The 14,039-nt window shown below is 37.1% G+C and overlaps 3 protein-coding genes and 1 pseudogene across 11 annotated transcripts; 3 read left to right on the forward strand and 1 right to left on the reverse strand.

Annotated features, from left to right (window-relative positions):
* The first annotated feature begins 2,062 nt into the window (after positions 1–2,062).
* Positions 2,063–5,655, forward strand: AT2G43800 (Actin-binding FH2 (formin homology 2) family protein). The gene is made up of 4 exons (NM_129942.3): positions 2,063–3,768; positions 3,853–4,040; positions 4,192–4,445; positions 4,527–5,655. The coding sequence occupies exons 1-4, from the start codon at positions 2,345–2,347 to the stop codon at positions 5,343–5,345; spliced, it is 2,685 nt and encodes an 894-aa protein (NP_181908.1). The 5' UTR covers positions 2,063–2,344; the 3' UTR covers positions 5,346–5,655.
* Positions 5,656–5,820: 165 nt separating this feature from the next.
* On the forward strand, positions 5,821–7,919 carry LSM6B (Small nuclear ribonucleoprotein family protein). Of its 3 annotated transcripts, NM_129943.3 has the most exons (5): positions 5,935–5,999; positions 6,112–6,171; positions 6,324–6,463; positions 7,248–7,361; positions 7,457–7,919. In NM_129943.3, exons 3-5 carry the CDS (start codon positions 6,349–6,351, stop codon positions 7,501–7,503), a joined length of 276 nt encoding a protein of 91 aa, NP_181909.1. In that variant the 5' UTR covers positions 5,935–5,999; positions 6,112–6,171; positions 6,324–6,348; the 3' UTR covers positions 7,504–7,919. The 3 variants fall into 3 exon arrangements, with proteins under 3 accessions (NP_001078052.1, NP_181909.1, NP_001318419.1); NM_001084583.2 differs by lacking the exon at positions 6,112–6,171 and having other exon boundaries at positions 5,821–5,999; NM_001337061.1 differs by having other exon boundaries at positions 5,935–6,198.
* Positions 7,920–8,701: 782 nt separating this feature from the next.
* On the forward strand, positions 8,702–10,532 carry UGT74F2 (UDP-glucosyltransferase 74F2). Its single transcript, NM_129944.3, has 2 exons — positions 8,702–9,526; positions 9,614–10,532. The coding sequence occupies exons 1-2, from the start codon at positions 8,903–8,905 to the stop codon at positions 10,337–10,339; spliced, it is 1,350 nt and encodes a 449-aa protein (NP_181910.1). The 5' UTR covers positions 8,702–8,902; the 3' UTR covers positions 10,340–10,532.
* Positions 10,471–13,134, reverse strand: AT2G43830 (annotated as a pseudogene). Of its 6 annotated transcripts, one of them has the most exons (6): positions 12,229–12,469; positions 11,889–11,993; positions 11,670–11,749; positions 11,452–11,584; positions 11,248–11,348; positions 10,471–10,619 (listed from the first exon to the last, which is right to left on the reverse strand). The 6 variants fall into 6 exon arrangements; another variant differs by lacking the exons at positions 10,471–10,619; positions 11,248–11,348 and adding an exon at positions 10,708–10,903 and having other exon boundaries at positions 12,229–12,516; another variant differs by lacking the exon at positions 10,471–10,619 and having other exon boundaries at positions 10,832–11,348; positions 12,229–12,361.
* Positions 13,135–14,039: the final 905 nt, after the last annotated feature.

The following is a 14,039-nucleotide window of genomic DNA, read 5'->3' on the forward strand; positions in this document are numbered from 1 at the left end:
TTGTACAGTTTGGTTGTATGATTTGATTATGGTGTGTATATCTTAGTTGAAAGGGTAACATCGTAAATTAAATGTTACTTTGAAAACCGGAACAGGTAATAGTCGGTGAATAAGAGGGCTAACAAAAGAGAGAAGAAGACTGACACGTGTACATAAAGAAAACAAAGTGGGATGACTCAGTGAAACGTTATGGATTTGCGTGATTCACGGGTTTACAGTAAAATGTTCTCGTCGTCTAGCTCTCTCTCTGTACGCTCTTTTTGTACTCAGTTTTTGTTGCTCCGACTATTTCTCACCGACGGTTTTGTTCTACGTCGTCGTTTTTTGTTTCACTTGTAGTGTATAATTGTTTACACTTATTAGTGTTATCATGAAGACTAAACAATAGTTTAATGGTGGTCAGAATGAATCTTTTTTTCAACAGAGGGAATGTTTTGCATAGTTTATTAACTACATAGCTTAACTTTATTGACCAAACCTTAAGTGGAATTTTCAAATTGCGGTTAATTGTAGTTTTGGAGAAGTAATAGATGAAAAGTTGTAAAAGTTAAGACAACTTAAAATAAAGAGAAGTACAAGTGAAATTTGAAATTTCTAAGAAGAGAGAGGAGAATCTTTGGAGAAGTGGAACATGATGCAAATCCCAATACTTTTTGTTACTTGAATACTTGTAATTTATAGTACTATTCACTGTCAGTGAATACTTTTTGAATATCGAATATTTTTCTCATATTGTATAGTAACAAAATTAATCATCAACTAAGACCTAAATATGACATTACATGGTTTGATATCAGAACATCAAACTTCAAAACACTAGTCCAAAATGTATTTGAGCAATTAAGTTGAAATAAATACGGTTAATGTTTTTGTTATCACATTCTTAACTTTACATTGCACGTAAGATTATAAGTTTGGATATTCAAGATGGACAATAAATTTAGATTAGTACCGCCGACCAAACAAATTCATTACCCATTTTCCTTGTCACGATATTATATCAATTGGCTCTGTGACATTGAATTGTATTGTATTGATTGCATTGACTGAAGCTAACATTTCGGTTGAACTATATAAGTCTAAAATCACTAATCAGTAATCCAATGCAATGCAGTAATTAGTCTTCATTAATTATGCAAAAGCAAAACACTTAAATGTCATCTATTTAACTAAAAGTATCGTTTCACTAACTTTTCTAGATTTGAAATGTTGAAATACGTTAATAGATCAGATTCATTATATGCTTTATGTTTTAGATAACTTAAAGTTTGTTGGAAATAAACATGGCTTAAAAACCAAAAATAATTAAGTATTTTGCCATTTAGAGAGAACTTATTTATTCATGAACACAATCAGTAATATTGAGGAAAATCTATTTTATGTTATGTGTTTAGGTGTATAGTTTGTAAAAGATGTTAAGTAAAATGTAAAAATAACAATAAGAACATTTTTGTTTTTTGTATGTTAAATGTATCTTGTTTGTCTCAATAAATTTGGTTCTTTATTGCAGAAATAATGTGGTTGTGTTGGAAGAAAATTTCTGACTTCGCTCGCTATTCAGTACAACAATCCAGAAGATTTTGATGAGCCATTATATTTTCACAATTTCAGCTAAAATTAAGTAGTCTCTTCTTTCACATTCTCCATATTTTAACGATACTTCAAAAGTAAATTCAAAGTACAAAAACAAGAAGAAGAAGAAACCATAAATGTTTAACTAATTGTGGCAGTGAAAGAGTCACAATCAAAATCTTTTTATCTTACTAATTGGTGATATAAATATAATTAACAGAAATCTTGTTGGGAAAGAAGATGTTCATTATTAATTATTACAGCAATCATTATGATCGAAAATCGATATTTCTTCTAACAATTGGTCCAACCAAACAACATATCATTTAATTTTTTGTTCTCAAACAAATTAATGATCGAATTGTATTTTTAATTATCAATTATTCGGTTTTACAGATACAAAATTTAAAGCCTTTTTGGATAAGAGAAAACGTGGAAATAAATAAAACACGAACTACCATTTCTCAATCAAATCAAATACTAGAGAGACGTTAAATACTAATTCGAATTAAGTAATGACACCTACTTATACTATTCCCTCCAATTTCTCTTTCTAAAAGAGTCCCTCGTAAAGACCAAACCTTTTTTATCACTCTCTCTCTCTATCTCTTCATCGACCAGACCAAACGCTTCTTCACTCTCTCTCTCTCTCTCTCTCTCTCTCTCTCTCTCTCTCTCTCTCTCTCTTTTCTCTTCAATGTCAGATTTTGAATGCCACAACAACAACGAGCCCTAAAACTAGTTGTGTGTGATTGGGGGAAAAACGTTGCAAATGACTACAATACCCTTCTGCTTCCTCTTTGTAGCTTTCTTCTTCTCTTCCTCCACCGCCGATCAACGTCACCACTCTCGTCACTTACTTCACCAACCCTTTTTCCCGGTCGTAACCGCCGCTCCACCACCGTATCAACCACCCGTCTCTTCCCAACCTCCATCTCCTTCCCCACACACACATCACCACCACAAGAAACACCTAACGACGACGACGCCACCACCTCACGAGAAACATCTTTTCTCCTCCGTAGCAAATCCTCCACCTCCTCCGCCGTCTCCGCCGCATCCAAACCCTTTTTTCCCTTCATCAGACCCAACTTCCACCGCCTCTCACCCTCCTCCAGCACCACCTCCTCCGGCCTCACTCCCAACTTTTCCCGCCAACATCTCTTCCCTTCTCTTTCCGACTCACAACAAACAATCCAAGCCTCCCAGCAACGGCCACATCGCTAGGCTCGTCACCATAACCGCCTCCGTCATCTCCGCCGCTGCTCTCCTCTCTCTATTCGCCGTCTTCATCATCTTCATCCGCCGAACTCGCCACCGCCGCCGCTCCTCCCCTGCAGACGACACCAAATCCACGAGATCAGACGCTCTTCAGCTCTTCAACGCCTCTCCTTCCGACGGCTCTAAGAAACAGAAACAACATCAACAACCACCAAAGTACACTTCCTCACACACTTCCTCTGAGTTTCTCTACTTAGGTACTTTAGTAAACTCTCGAAGCAATGGTTTAGAGCAGCAAAAGTCTCCAATCTCCCTCTCTGGCGGTATCACCGGCGTATTGGAATTACCTCCTCCAGCTTCGTCGTCTTCTTCTTCTTCTTACTCACAGTACCATAAGCTAGGCTCGCCAGAGCTTCGTCCTCTTCCCCCTTTACCAAAGCTCCAATCTTTCACTCCCGTTTACAAAAGCACTGAACAGTTAAACCCTAAAAGACAAGACTTTGACGGAGACGATAACGAAAACGATGAGTTTTTCTCTCCGAGAGGATCTTCAGGGCGTAAACAGAGCCCGACCCGTGTCTCTGATGTTGATCAGATTGACAACAGGAGTATCAACGGCTCAGGCTCGAACTCGTGTTCGCCGACTAATTTTGCGCCGTCGTTGAATGCTTCTCCGGGAACAAGTTTGAAACCTAAGTCAATTAGTCCTCCTGTCTCGCTGCACAGTCAGATAAGCTCAAACAACGGCATTCCGAAGCGGCTTTGTCCAGCGAGGCCACCTCCACCACCTCCTCCGCCGCCACAGGTCTCGGAGGTTCCGGCTACTATGTCGCATTCCCTTCCTGGTGATGATTCTGACCCAGAGAAGAAAGTGGAGACCATGAAACCAAAGTTGAAGACTTTACATTGGGATAAAGTTAGAGCAAGCTCGAGCCGTGTTATGGTGTGGGACCAAATCAAATCAAACTCCTTTCAGTAAGACATAACGAATCTGAATTAAAGACTTGATCTATCCTTTTGCATACACGACTAAGATATGATTCTTTTGTGTTTTTGCAGAGTGAATGAAGAAATGATAGAGACATTGTTCAAGGTGAATGATCCAACTTCGAGAACAAGAGATGGCGTTGTTCAATCCGTGAGTCAGGAGAATCGGTTTCTTGATCCAAGAAAGTCACACAACATTGCTATTTTGTTGAGAGCTCTTAATGTAACTGCTGATGAAGTATGTGAAGCTCTTATAGAAGGTGAGTAATTTCCAATCTGTTGTTGCTTAGGTTACTCGCACTTACTGCAACATTGCATTGGTTTGATGATTCCTCAAATTGGTCTGTGATTATTGAAGCTTGACTTGTTTGACTTAGTTGATGTCTAATCACTTTCTTGTTCATGAATCAGGTAACTCGGATACGCTTGGACCCGAGCTTCTCGAATGCTTGCTTAAGATGGCTCCTACTAAAGAAGAAGAGGACAAGCTTAAGGAGCTTAAAGATGATGATGATGGATCTCCTTCCAAGATAGGACCTGCAGAGAAATTCCTCAAAGCATTGTTGAACATTCCTTTCGCCTTCAAGAGGATTGATGCAATGCTTTACATTGTCAAGTTCGAATCAGAAATCGAGTACCTTAACAGATCCTTCGACACTCTCGAGGTAAAACTCTACTTGTCCACCTCATAAGTGTATGTCTGCTGATCAAACAGATCATTCATATGCATTTGATCAAACTCTCAGGCTGCTACTGGTGAGTTAAAGAACACGCGGATGTTCTTGAAGCTTTTAGAAGCCGTGCTCAAGACTGGGAACCGGATGAATATAGGAACCAATAGAGGGGACGCACATGCTTTCAAGCTCGACACGCTCTTAAAACTGGTAGATATCAAAGGCGCGGATGGGAAAACCACCTTATTGCATTTTGTGGTTCAAGAGATCATAAAATTTGAAGGAGCTCGGGTTCCTTTTACTCCGAGTCAAAGCCATATAGGCGATAACATGGCCGAGCAATCCGCATTCCAAGATGACCTAGAGCTCAAGAAACTCGGGTTGCAAGTCGTTTCAGGTCTCAGCTCTCAGCTGATTAACGTCAAGAAAGCAGCGGCAATGGATTCAAATTCCCTCATCAACGAAACAGCGGAAATCGCCAGAGGAATAGCGAAAGTCAAGGAAGTAATCACGGAGCTAAAGCAAGAAACAGGTGTAGAGAGATTCTTGGAGTCAATGAACTCGTTCTTGAACAAAGGTGAGAAAGAGATCACAGAGTTACAATCTCATGGAGACAATGTCATGAAGATGGTTAAAGAAGTAACAGAGTATTTCCACGGGAACTCGGAAACTCATCCTTTTCGCATTTTCGCTGTGGTCAGAGACTTTCTGACGATTCTTGATCAAGTGTGTAAAGAAGTTGGACGCGTAAACGAGAGAACGGTGTATGGATCCATGCCACTACATTCGCCATCGAACCAGACCGCCACGCCTCTGTTTCCGGTGGTTATCAATAACAACTCACGGCTAAGTCCATCGGGTTCTCTAGACGACGACGATGGCTCGTTCTAAGTGAAAACTGTTGGCTCGGGTTTGGTTCGGTGTATGCTAATGTTTTGGTTTCATTTGCTACGTACTCAAGTAATATATGTGTTATACATATTTATATTTTTATTGATAGGCGAATTTAAATAGATTTTGGCAGATTGTTGCAAGTTGCTATCATCGGGCTCTGTACGTGTTCCAGTCCTCTGTTGAATTATTTATGTCACGTGTAGATGTATTTATTGATCTAAACCTAAAACGATAGAAGAACTAAAGTCTTGTGAAAAGTTAAATTATTGCAAGCTATACTATTTACAAAATGTAAAAAAAGAAACTGAAATTATTCTTTTGTTTGGTTCACATTAGGCATTTCCAAATTGCTGATGTCAAACATCTTTGCAAAGTTCTTCTCCCAACGAATTTTGAAAATTCACCATTTTCACGATTAAAATTTTAAAATTGACTAAAAAGTTTTAATCTCGCACATAATTAAACCACAATAAAAAAACTTGGACTTCGGATTGTTTTCCATGTGGGCTGATTCGAATTTGGGCTTGGGCCTTTTTAATTGTAATTTTATTTTTACTTATTTGTAAATGCGTCACATGTCTTCTTCGCTCTGTTCGGCTGCTTCATCGAGCGGAAGTCTCTAGCCAATTACCGTTTGTTCGTGGACTCGAGGTTCGTTGTTCTTAGATTTCCCAGACTCATCTGTTTCTGCAATCCATTTCAAAGTTTCTCTTTTTACTTAATCCAAGTCATTCGCGCATTTCCTAATTGGTCTGAGGTTTAGGGTTTTAGGGCACATAGTTTTGTTTGATTCGGGAGTAATCGTTGAGATGCTACGAGTTTGGTATTCAAGATGATTCCTTTTCTCAAGGTCTTTATGTAATTTGATTGATTTATGGATCTCGAATTGCTGACATGAATTTGTTGCTTAAAGTTGTTGGCTTTGTGGGATATTCTGAGGGGTCTTGTTTGATTTGGATCTAATTTGGTGGGCAGATATTGTGGTTTCTTAGCAAAGAAGATGAGTGGAGTTGGAGAGAAAGCTTCTGGAACAACTAAGACACCTGCTGATTTCTTGAAATCTATCCGTGGTAAACCAGTTGTTGTCAAGCTCAACTCTGGTGTTGATTATCGAGGTCTGTCTCTCTCTCTTTCTGCATTTTGTGTTCTCCTCTAAGATGTATCCAGTTCAAATTCTTTTTTTTTTTGCCTTGTGTGATGATATCTTATAGTTTGCTTCTGATTTTCGGTGGTTATTAAGCTATCGGAAGTCTATGTAAACTTCTTTATCACTTTGGGTTTAGATGTCTCAATGCCTTTCTTTCTCGCCATGTTACTGGAACCTTTGGATGTTGGTTTACAGAATGACTCTTTTCTTTGTCTAAGAACTGCTTGCTTGATTCTCATTTGATTTGAAAGTCCCATCTCTGAAGATTCATTTTTGTTGAGCTTGCTTGTTTTTTCCCTATCTTGTCTCTGTGTTTGAGAAGGAATAATACATTTCGGCTTGAGATATTTGCTTTGGATTTTGAGAAATATAATCTAGATGAGCAGGAAATTAACATACGGCTTTGAAACATATGCTTTTTGGAATTTGAGAGGAATATTAGATTCAGATGATAGCTTTGTGAATTGAGAGAGCTTCTCTCATGAGATAACAGACCCAAATGTGGTTGAATTTGAGATGCATTTACTCTTGCTTCTGATAGAATATGGACTCTCACCTTGCTATGGAGCCTTTATCACCTGAAATTAAGACCTTGGTCTCTTGAACTCTATAATATAACTTACAGGACTAGGAGAACTTCTAGCTTGAATATCTTTCTTTGGTTTATCTACAAAAGTCAGACTTATTCTTTCTTTGGCATATCATGTTGTATCAATCTACATATGACACTTTGTCTCTCTTCTTGTTTGCAGGCATTCTTACTTGTCTTGATGGATATATGAACATCGCAATGGAGCAAACCGAAGAGTATGTAAATGGCCAGCTGAAGAACACATATGGCGACGCTTTTGTCCGTGGCAACAATGGTAAAAACCAAATCACATTCATCATCACTCTTTAAATCGGTTTAGTATGTTTTTTTATATCCAATTCTGAAAAATATGCTCTATGTTGGCCACAGTTCTTTACATCAGCACAACAAAGGGGACATTGTCAGATGGAGCATAGCTCTCTTTCATCACCATGAATGTTCATCTTCTTCTCTACCTCTGGCATATGACAAATGTAGGATTTGTAGCAACCAGAGTTTATCACCACTGCATGAATTCGACATGTCTTTTTCTTCCGCAACTCAGTTTGTGTCTAAATCATCTCCAAAATTCTGAGATATAGCTAGATTTTTATTTGTTATGAAATTTTTTTTAATCACTGTTGGTCTTTGGAGCCTAATTATCGTGTTTTGATGACGCAATCACTGCGTCACAATCTGATGTCATCTTAACAATCATTAATGTATTTTTTTTTTCTTTTCTCGTAATATTCTTAATTATTCTTCGACAGCAAAGGTTTAAAAACTCCTTATTTCAATCATTAATGTATTTATGATTTGATCGAATAACAATAATATAGCTTATTTTGTTCTATTCTATCGTATTTGATTCTTCTTTCGTTTTTTTTTTGTTTGACTTAAGAAACCGATTGTTTATAGTAGTAAACATTTGTTTTTAATGTTGCTCGATTCCAGTGCACATGTCCAGGCTAGACACTTGTCGTTATAAAGGTTGCTTTGGTTCAATATTGATCCACTAGAGATGTTACAACTATTGTTGACATCTGAGATTGTGTGATAAGAAAATATGAAACTGGATTTAGTGAAAGTTACAATATATAATCATACATCATAGATAGGAAATAAGGAAATGTCAGATATACTTGAAGAATACATCAAATAGACAAGGTCCTTTTTCTTATTGTCGACTATTATAGAGCCGTACAGAACCTTTTCACGTCTTTAGTAATTAGTACATTCTCCATTTCGGCTCTCTCTTATTTTTTTTCCATCTCTTTTACTTCTCCAAATAATAACAATAAAAGCTTCGATTTTGTGTGTGTTTGTATTTACATCTTGACATCGATATTCTTTTCATCAATTTTTTACCAAAAATGTAATAAAAACAAAAAAAAACCAACGCTGAACACAGACATGGTTTCTCCATCCGTTTATATTCATCGTTTGTATGTTTACTTAACAACTTATTTCAAAATAGTACATATCATGGTTGTGTTTTTAAAAAAAGTATACAGAACAGAAAAGCACATGGTAGACAAAATAATGAAGCCAAAATTAATACAAAGAAGAAGTTCAACTTGTATTTATTAACACATTTTCTTTCCTTGTCAAAGACATGCAAATTGGTTTTGTTTTCTTATTCCCATTTTTTTTTTATAATAAAAAGAAGAAGAGTAAAACAAAAAAACTATCATTTCTTCTTATCGCAAAACTCTTATCTAAGCAAGAAACCGACAAAACCTATATCTACATATATTCTCATCAACATCTCTTGAGACATATTCATTTTGGTTAAAGCAAAAGATTTTAAGAGAGAAAGGGGGAGAAGTGAGAGAGATGGAGCATAAGAGAGGACATGTATTAGCAGTGCCGTACCCAACGCAAGGACACATCACACCATTCCGCCAATTCTGCAAACGACTTCACTTCAAAGGTCTCAAAACCACTCTCGCTCTCACCACTTTCGTCTTCAACTCCATCAATCCTGACCTATCCGGTCCAATCTCCATAGCCACCATCTCCGATGGCTATGACCATGGGGGTTTCGAGACAGCTGACTCCATCGACGACTACCTCAAAGACTTTAAAACTTCCGGCTCGAAAACCATTGCAGACATCATCCAAAAACACCAGACTAGTGATAACCCCATCACTTGTATCGTCTATGATGCTTTCCTGCCTTGGGCACTTGACGTTGCTAGAGAGTTTGGTTTAGTTGCGACTCCTTTCTTTACGCAGCCTTGTGCTGTTAACTATGTTTATTATCTTTCTTACATAAACAATGGAAGCTTGCAACTTCCCATTGAGGAATTGCCTTTTCTTGAGCTCCAAGATTTGCCTTCTTTCTTCTCTGTTTCTGGCTCTTATCCTGCTTACTTTGAGATGGTGCTTCAACAGTTCATAAATTTCGAAAAAGCTGATTTCGTTCTCGTTAATAGCTTCCAAGAGTTGGAACTGCATGTTAGATCTCTCTCTATCTCTTTCTTACAATTCTTAAACCATCTCTTGTTCTTGTGCATGTACTAACTGCTCTTTTTTTGTTTACAGGAGAATGAATTGTGGTCGAAAGCTTGTCCTGTGTTGACAATTGGTCCAACTATTCCATCAATTTACTTAGACCAACGTATCAAATCAGACACCGGCTATGATCTTAATCTCTTTGAATCGAAAGATGATTCCTTCTGCATTAACTGGCTCGACACAAGGCCACAAGGGTCGGTGGTGTACGTAGCATTCGGAAGCATGGCTCAGCTGACTAATGTGCAGATGGAGGAGCTTGCTTCAGCAGTAAGCAACTTCAGCTTCCTGTGGGTGGTCAGATCTTCAGAGGAGGAAAAACTCCCATCAGGGTTTCTTGAGACAGTGAATAAAGAAAAGAGCTTGGTCTTGAAATGGAGTCCTCAGCTTCAAGTTCTGTCAAACAAAGCCATCGGTTGTTTCTTGACTCACTGTGGCTGGAACTCAACCATGGAGGCTTTGACCTTCGGGGTTCCCATGGTGGCAATGCCCCAATGGACTGATCAACCGATGAACGCAAAGTACATACAAGATGTGTGGAAGGCTGGAGTTCGTGTGAAGACAGAGAAGGAGAGTGGGATTGCCAAGAGAGAGGAGATTGAGTTTAGCATTAAGGAAGTGATGGAAGGAGAGAGGAGCAAAGAGATGAAGAAGAACGTGAAGAAATGGAGAGACTTGGCTGTCAAGTCACTCAATGAAGGAGGTTCTACGGATACTAACATTGATACATTTGTATCAAGGGTTCAGAGCAAATAGGTAACTCACATACAGTAGCAAAGGTCCTTCTATAATATCTTGTTTTGTACGTCTTTCATTCAGCATAATCTTTTGTTGACTTTTCTTATGTTGTATGTTCAAATCCCCATATTGCTTCTTGTTGTATGTTCAAATCCCCATATTGCTTCTTGTTGACAATAATAATAATAAAAACAATGCAACTTTACCACCATTGCGTATTTGGGAACTTAAAGCCCAACATTATTATAGCCAATCTTCTTCCAAAAATATGATTTCTAGACCTTTAGCCTCTTGTAGACTGCAAAAACATATTGTCTCTTAGTGTTGCTCTCTTTTAACTGTTAAGCTACATAAAAAAAGAATTGAAAGATATTGGTGAAGATAAGAAGAGAGGACATGTATTGGCAGTGTCATATCCAATGGATGATTCAGTGAAAGATACAATAATGTCACATGTTATAGAGAATAACAAAACGTCATATATTAGTGAAGAAGATATCAAATAGTTAAGTCATTTTCTTGATTTTGTCGAAAAATATAGAACCGTGGAGAATCTCTTCACTTCTTACTCCATTTTGGGACCTTCTCCAAAAATAACAATAAAACGATAAAAGTACTCGACTTTTCTTGTTTTACATTTATAGAATAAGTTTCATTAAAAATGTATGTACATAGAGTTAACGTATTATAAAAACTTAAATATCTTTTCTCCAAATTAAATGAGGATTTCATGTTGGTTTTAGCATTTATTTATATCCCTACATGAATAAATTGAGAGGTTGGGATGAGAAATGTAGTTGCAGGTCTTAAAGACAACCTACCTTTGATAGTTTTATTCTCTATTTCACTTTTGTGGCTGAATTGGTTCTAATTTGATTCTTAAGTATGTAAACATTTGGCTATATTTAAGCAAGAACCAGACAAACCTATCTAATTTGACTCCTAAGTATCGTCTATGATGCATGATCCCATTGTTGTGAAGATATTCCAGACCAAGCAACAGTTGCTTTGTGTACATTATTATCACCTATTTAAAAAGAGGTTCAGACACAACATTCATCGCCTGTGACTGTGATGCTCAAACACAAGGATTATCAAAGATTCAAAGTTCAGGTACAGTCAGAACTTACTGGCTCAGGAAAAGATCCAAACTTCGCCAACAAAGATGAAATTGATCCACCAGGAACAATTCATTGATCCACCAGGAACAAACTGCATCATAATATTCAACGAATCACTCTCTCTTACAGTACCCAAGTATCTCTGCAAAAACAAAGATAATAAGAAGAATGCATGTGGAACAGACATTAAACATATGAAAAATAGCTGAATGGATTCGCCAACTCACAACAATGTTCGGATGTGAAAGATTCTTAAGAAGTTGTACTTCTTCCTCGCGAGCCACCAGAACTTTTGTTTCAACTTTAGCTAGGCAAATGAATAGAAACTCTTAAGTAAGCAGCATTTTAGATGAAAGTGAGGCACCAATGATGGCTCGCTAAATCTTATACTCAGTTCAATTTCTCATTATTGTCCAAAAAAGGCTTAAATAAGCTTCGGGCCTTACCTCCTTTGTGTCCAAATTTGTGCCGTTCTTCATCCTCGTCAATGTAGCCTTTAAAAAGTTTTAAGTGTTCAAACTCACAAGCAAAAGGCCAACTCTTCTTTCTACCTGAAAATCCAACTATCAAGATGAGATCGCACATAGTTTCAATAAGAGCAGAATAATTTTGGTGTGCAGCTTAAATATGTTCCCTAAGTTCACTAGGCCAAATGGGTGACAATAAAGTTTCACAAACAACAACTCATACGAGAAGCTCATCTGTACAAGAAAACAGAAACATGAATGGGATAATGGCAGTCATGGTTTTAAAAACATAAAACTTGCAATCATATATTGTAATAACCTCATGGATAGAACTGGAAGGGTGAGACATTTTTGACGACTTTGGGGGTCTAAAATGCTGAACAACCGATGTTTTTAATCCACTACATACTTGAAGGTAGGAGAAGAGTTGAAGATGACATTGGAGCAGAAGCACTATATGGGGTTCAGATGTAACATTTCCATGTCCAAGTGCGTTTCTGCAGAGAGCTTCAAGTCATCAAAAATCACCAACCACCACTAAATGTGAACTTTATAGTTATCTAAAATTATCACTACCATCAGATATCATCTAGAATCAATCGTAACTAAAAAAAAAAAACAACTTTCAAAAACTAGATAATAACATATAGGAGCTAGCAACATGTATACTATTTCACTTTTTTTAGAGTTTCTAAGCCAATCAGAAGGCTCTATTTCACACCCACTCGCACAAAGTGAGCGTTGAGCGCGTGAGAGCAATTCTGTGGGTGTACCCCTTTCCAAAACACGCCTTTTTCAATCGACGCATTTGTCTCCAAAATCCTCGTCGCGTGAATATTTTGTTTGTTACTTCTTCTCTATGTAAACCGAACCGCAAATCAATTCTAATTTATTTCAATACCATTTAAACCTAACCGAAATCAATTGAAATTAGTAATGACTAACCGCTTGTCCTCATCGGAAGAGTGATCTAAAGCTAGATTTTTCGAGAGAGAATCTAAGGAAATTCCGACAACAGAAGAAGGGAGTATACCGGAGAGCTCGCCAATCACCGCCGGAGCGATGGAGTAAAATTGGTACGATTTTGAAAAAGAGAAGCGTGGTGGAAGAATTTCGGATTAGGATTTTGATAGTGTGTAAACGACGGTGGTCGATCCATGAGCTCCGACGACGGCGAACTTTACTGGCAACGTTGTTTAGCATAGTTTAATTGGATATAGTGCCCATTTAGTCAGGCCCATTAATATTTATTCGGCCCATTGTTTTCCTTTTTCAAATAGAATCGTCTGTGTGGGCTTGTTTTCATATTTTCGACAAATAAGAGGCGGGGAGAAATTTTCCCAATTGAAAACAATTTATTCTTGTTCCTCTCTTGAAGAAAGTCTTTAGGGTTTAGGATTTTATTCCACAAACTTAATATATGGTGTTTTGGCTGGAAAACTAAAAAAAATCAACGGTTGGGATCTCTGCTTTCTTTTCGCCAAAAATTTACTGCAGCACCTTCTCCATAAACAACTTTGGATGTTTGCTCTTAATATAGACCAAGCCAGACTATGAAAGTTTATATTTAAAGAAATGTCCCATTCTCGAAATTTTTATTTTGAGTTTATTTTCAGTTTAGTTTTATATCAAACCGAGATATTGATACTTGCATGCAAATTAGTACTCCAAGTTCTGAACCCTTTATGAACTGCTAGTGCTTGGCTGCTATTCTTGCTTTATTTGGTTTACCAAATGCATACATTATTTTTTTGGCTTTGTTAGGTTTAACATATACATCACTTGACATTTGATTTTTGATTTTTTTTTGGCTTTGTTAGGTTTAGATTTTTTTTAATATACTAAGGTTTAGAATTTTTTTATAACACCCATATTTGCTATTATAATAAACATTTTGCCGAGATCTTATTCTAACTATAGAGCGGTAGAAAATTTCACTTATTGACTTCCTAATTGGATATTTCTATTTCCTTAAATTTTAAATCTCTTACATATATATTCACAATTGATTTCCTGCAAAATTTTAATTATACTAGTTGCAACTAAATTAAAAATGTTGTCGAGATCTTTTATTCTAACTACAGAACCGTAGAGAATCTTCTGACTTTGTTATTACGTCCCATTTTCATT

The sequence above is a fragment of the Arabidopsis thaliana genome, chromosome 2 (assembly GCF_000001735.4).
Source record: "Arabidopsis thaliana chromosome 2, partial sequence".
NCBI classification, from domain to species: domain Eukaryota; kingdom Viridiplantae; phylum Streptophyta; class Magnoliopsida; order Brassicales; family Brassicaceae; genus Arabidopsis; species Arabidopsis thaliana.

What these genes read in the sequence shown, in the direction of transcription:
- AT2G43800 (NM_129942.3), top strand. Translation starts at nt 2,345, where the DNA reads ATGACTACAATACCCTTCTGCTTCCTCTTTGTAGCTTTCTTCTTCTCT. An exon ending in ATCAAATCAAACTCCTTTCA is followed by an intron (nt 3,769 to 3,852) that starts GTAAGACATAAC and finishes GTGTTTTTGCAG; the next exon opens with AGTGAATGAAGAAATGATAG. An exon ending in GATCCTTCGACACTCTCGAG is followed by an intron (nt 4,446 to 4,526) that starts GTAAAACTCTAC and finishes TCAAACTCTCAG; the next exon opens with GCTGCTACTGGTGAGTTAAA.
- LSM6B (NM_001084583.2), top strand. Translation starts at nt 6,349, where the DNA reads ATGAGTGGAGTTGGAGAGAAAGCTTCTGGAACAACTAAGACACCTGCT. An exon ending in CTCTGGTGTTGATTATCGAG is followed by an intron (nt 6,464 to 7,247) that starts GTCTGTCTCTCT and finishes TCTTGTTTGCAG; the next exon opens with GCATTCTTACTTGTCTTGAT. An exon ending in TTTTGTCCGTGGCAACAATG is followed by an intron (nt 7,362 to 7,456) that starts GTAAAAACCAAA and finishes TGTTGGCCACAG; the next exon opens with TTCTTTACATCAGCACAACA.
- UGT74F2 (NM_129944.3), top strand. Translation starts at nt 8,903, where the DNA reads ATGGAGCATAAGAGAGGACATGTATTAGCAGTGCCGTACCCAACGCAA. An exon ending in TCCAAGAGTTGGAACTGCAT is followed by an intron (nt 9,527 to 9,613) that starts GTTAGATCTCTC and finishes TTTTGTTTACAG; the next exon opens with GAGAATGAATTGTGGTCGAA.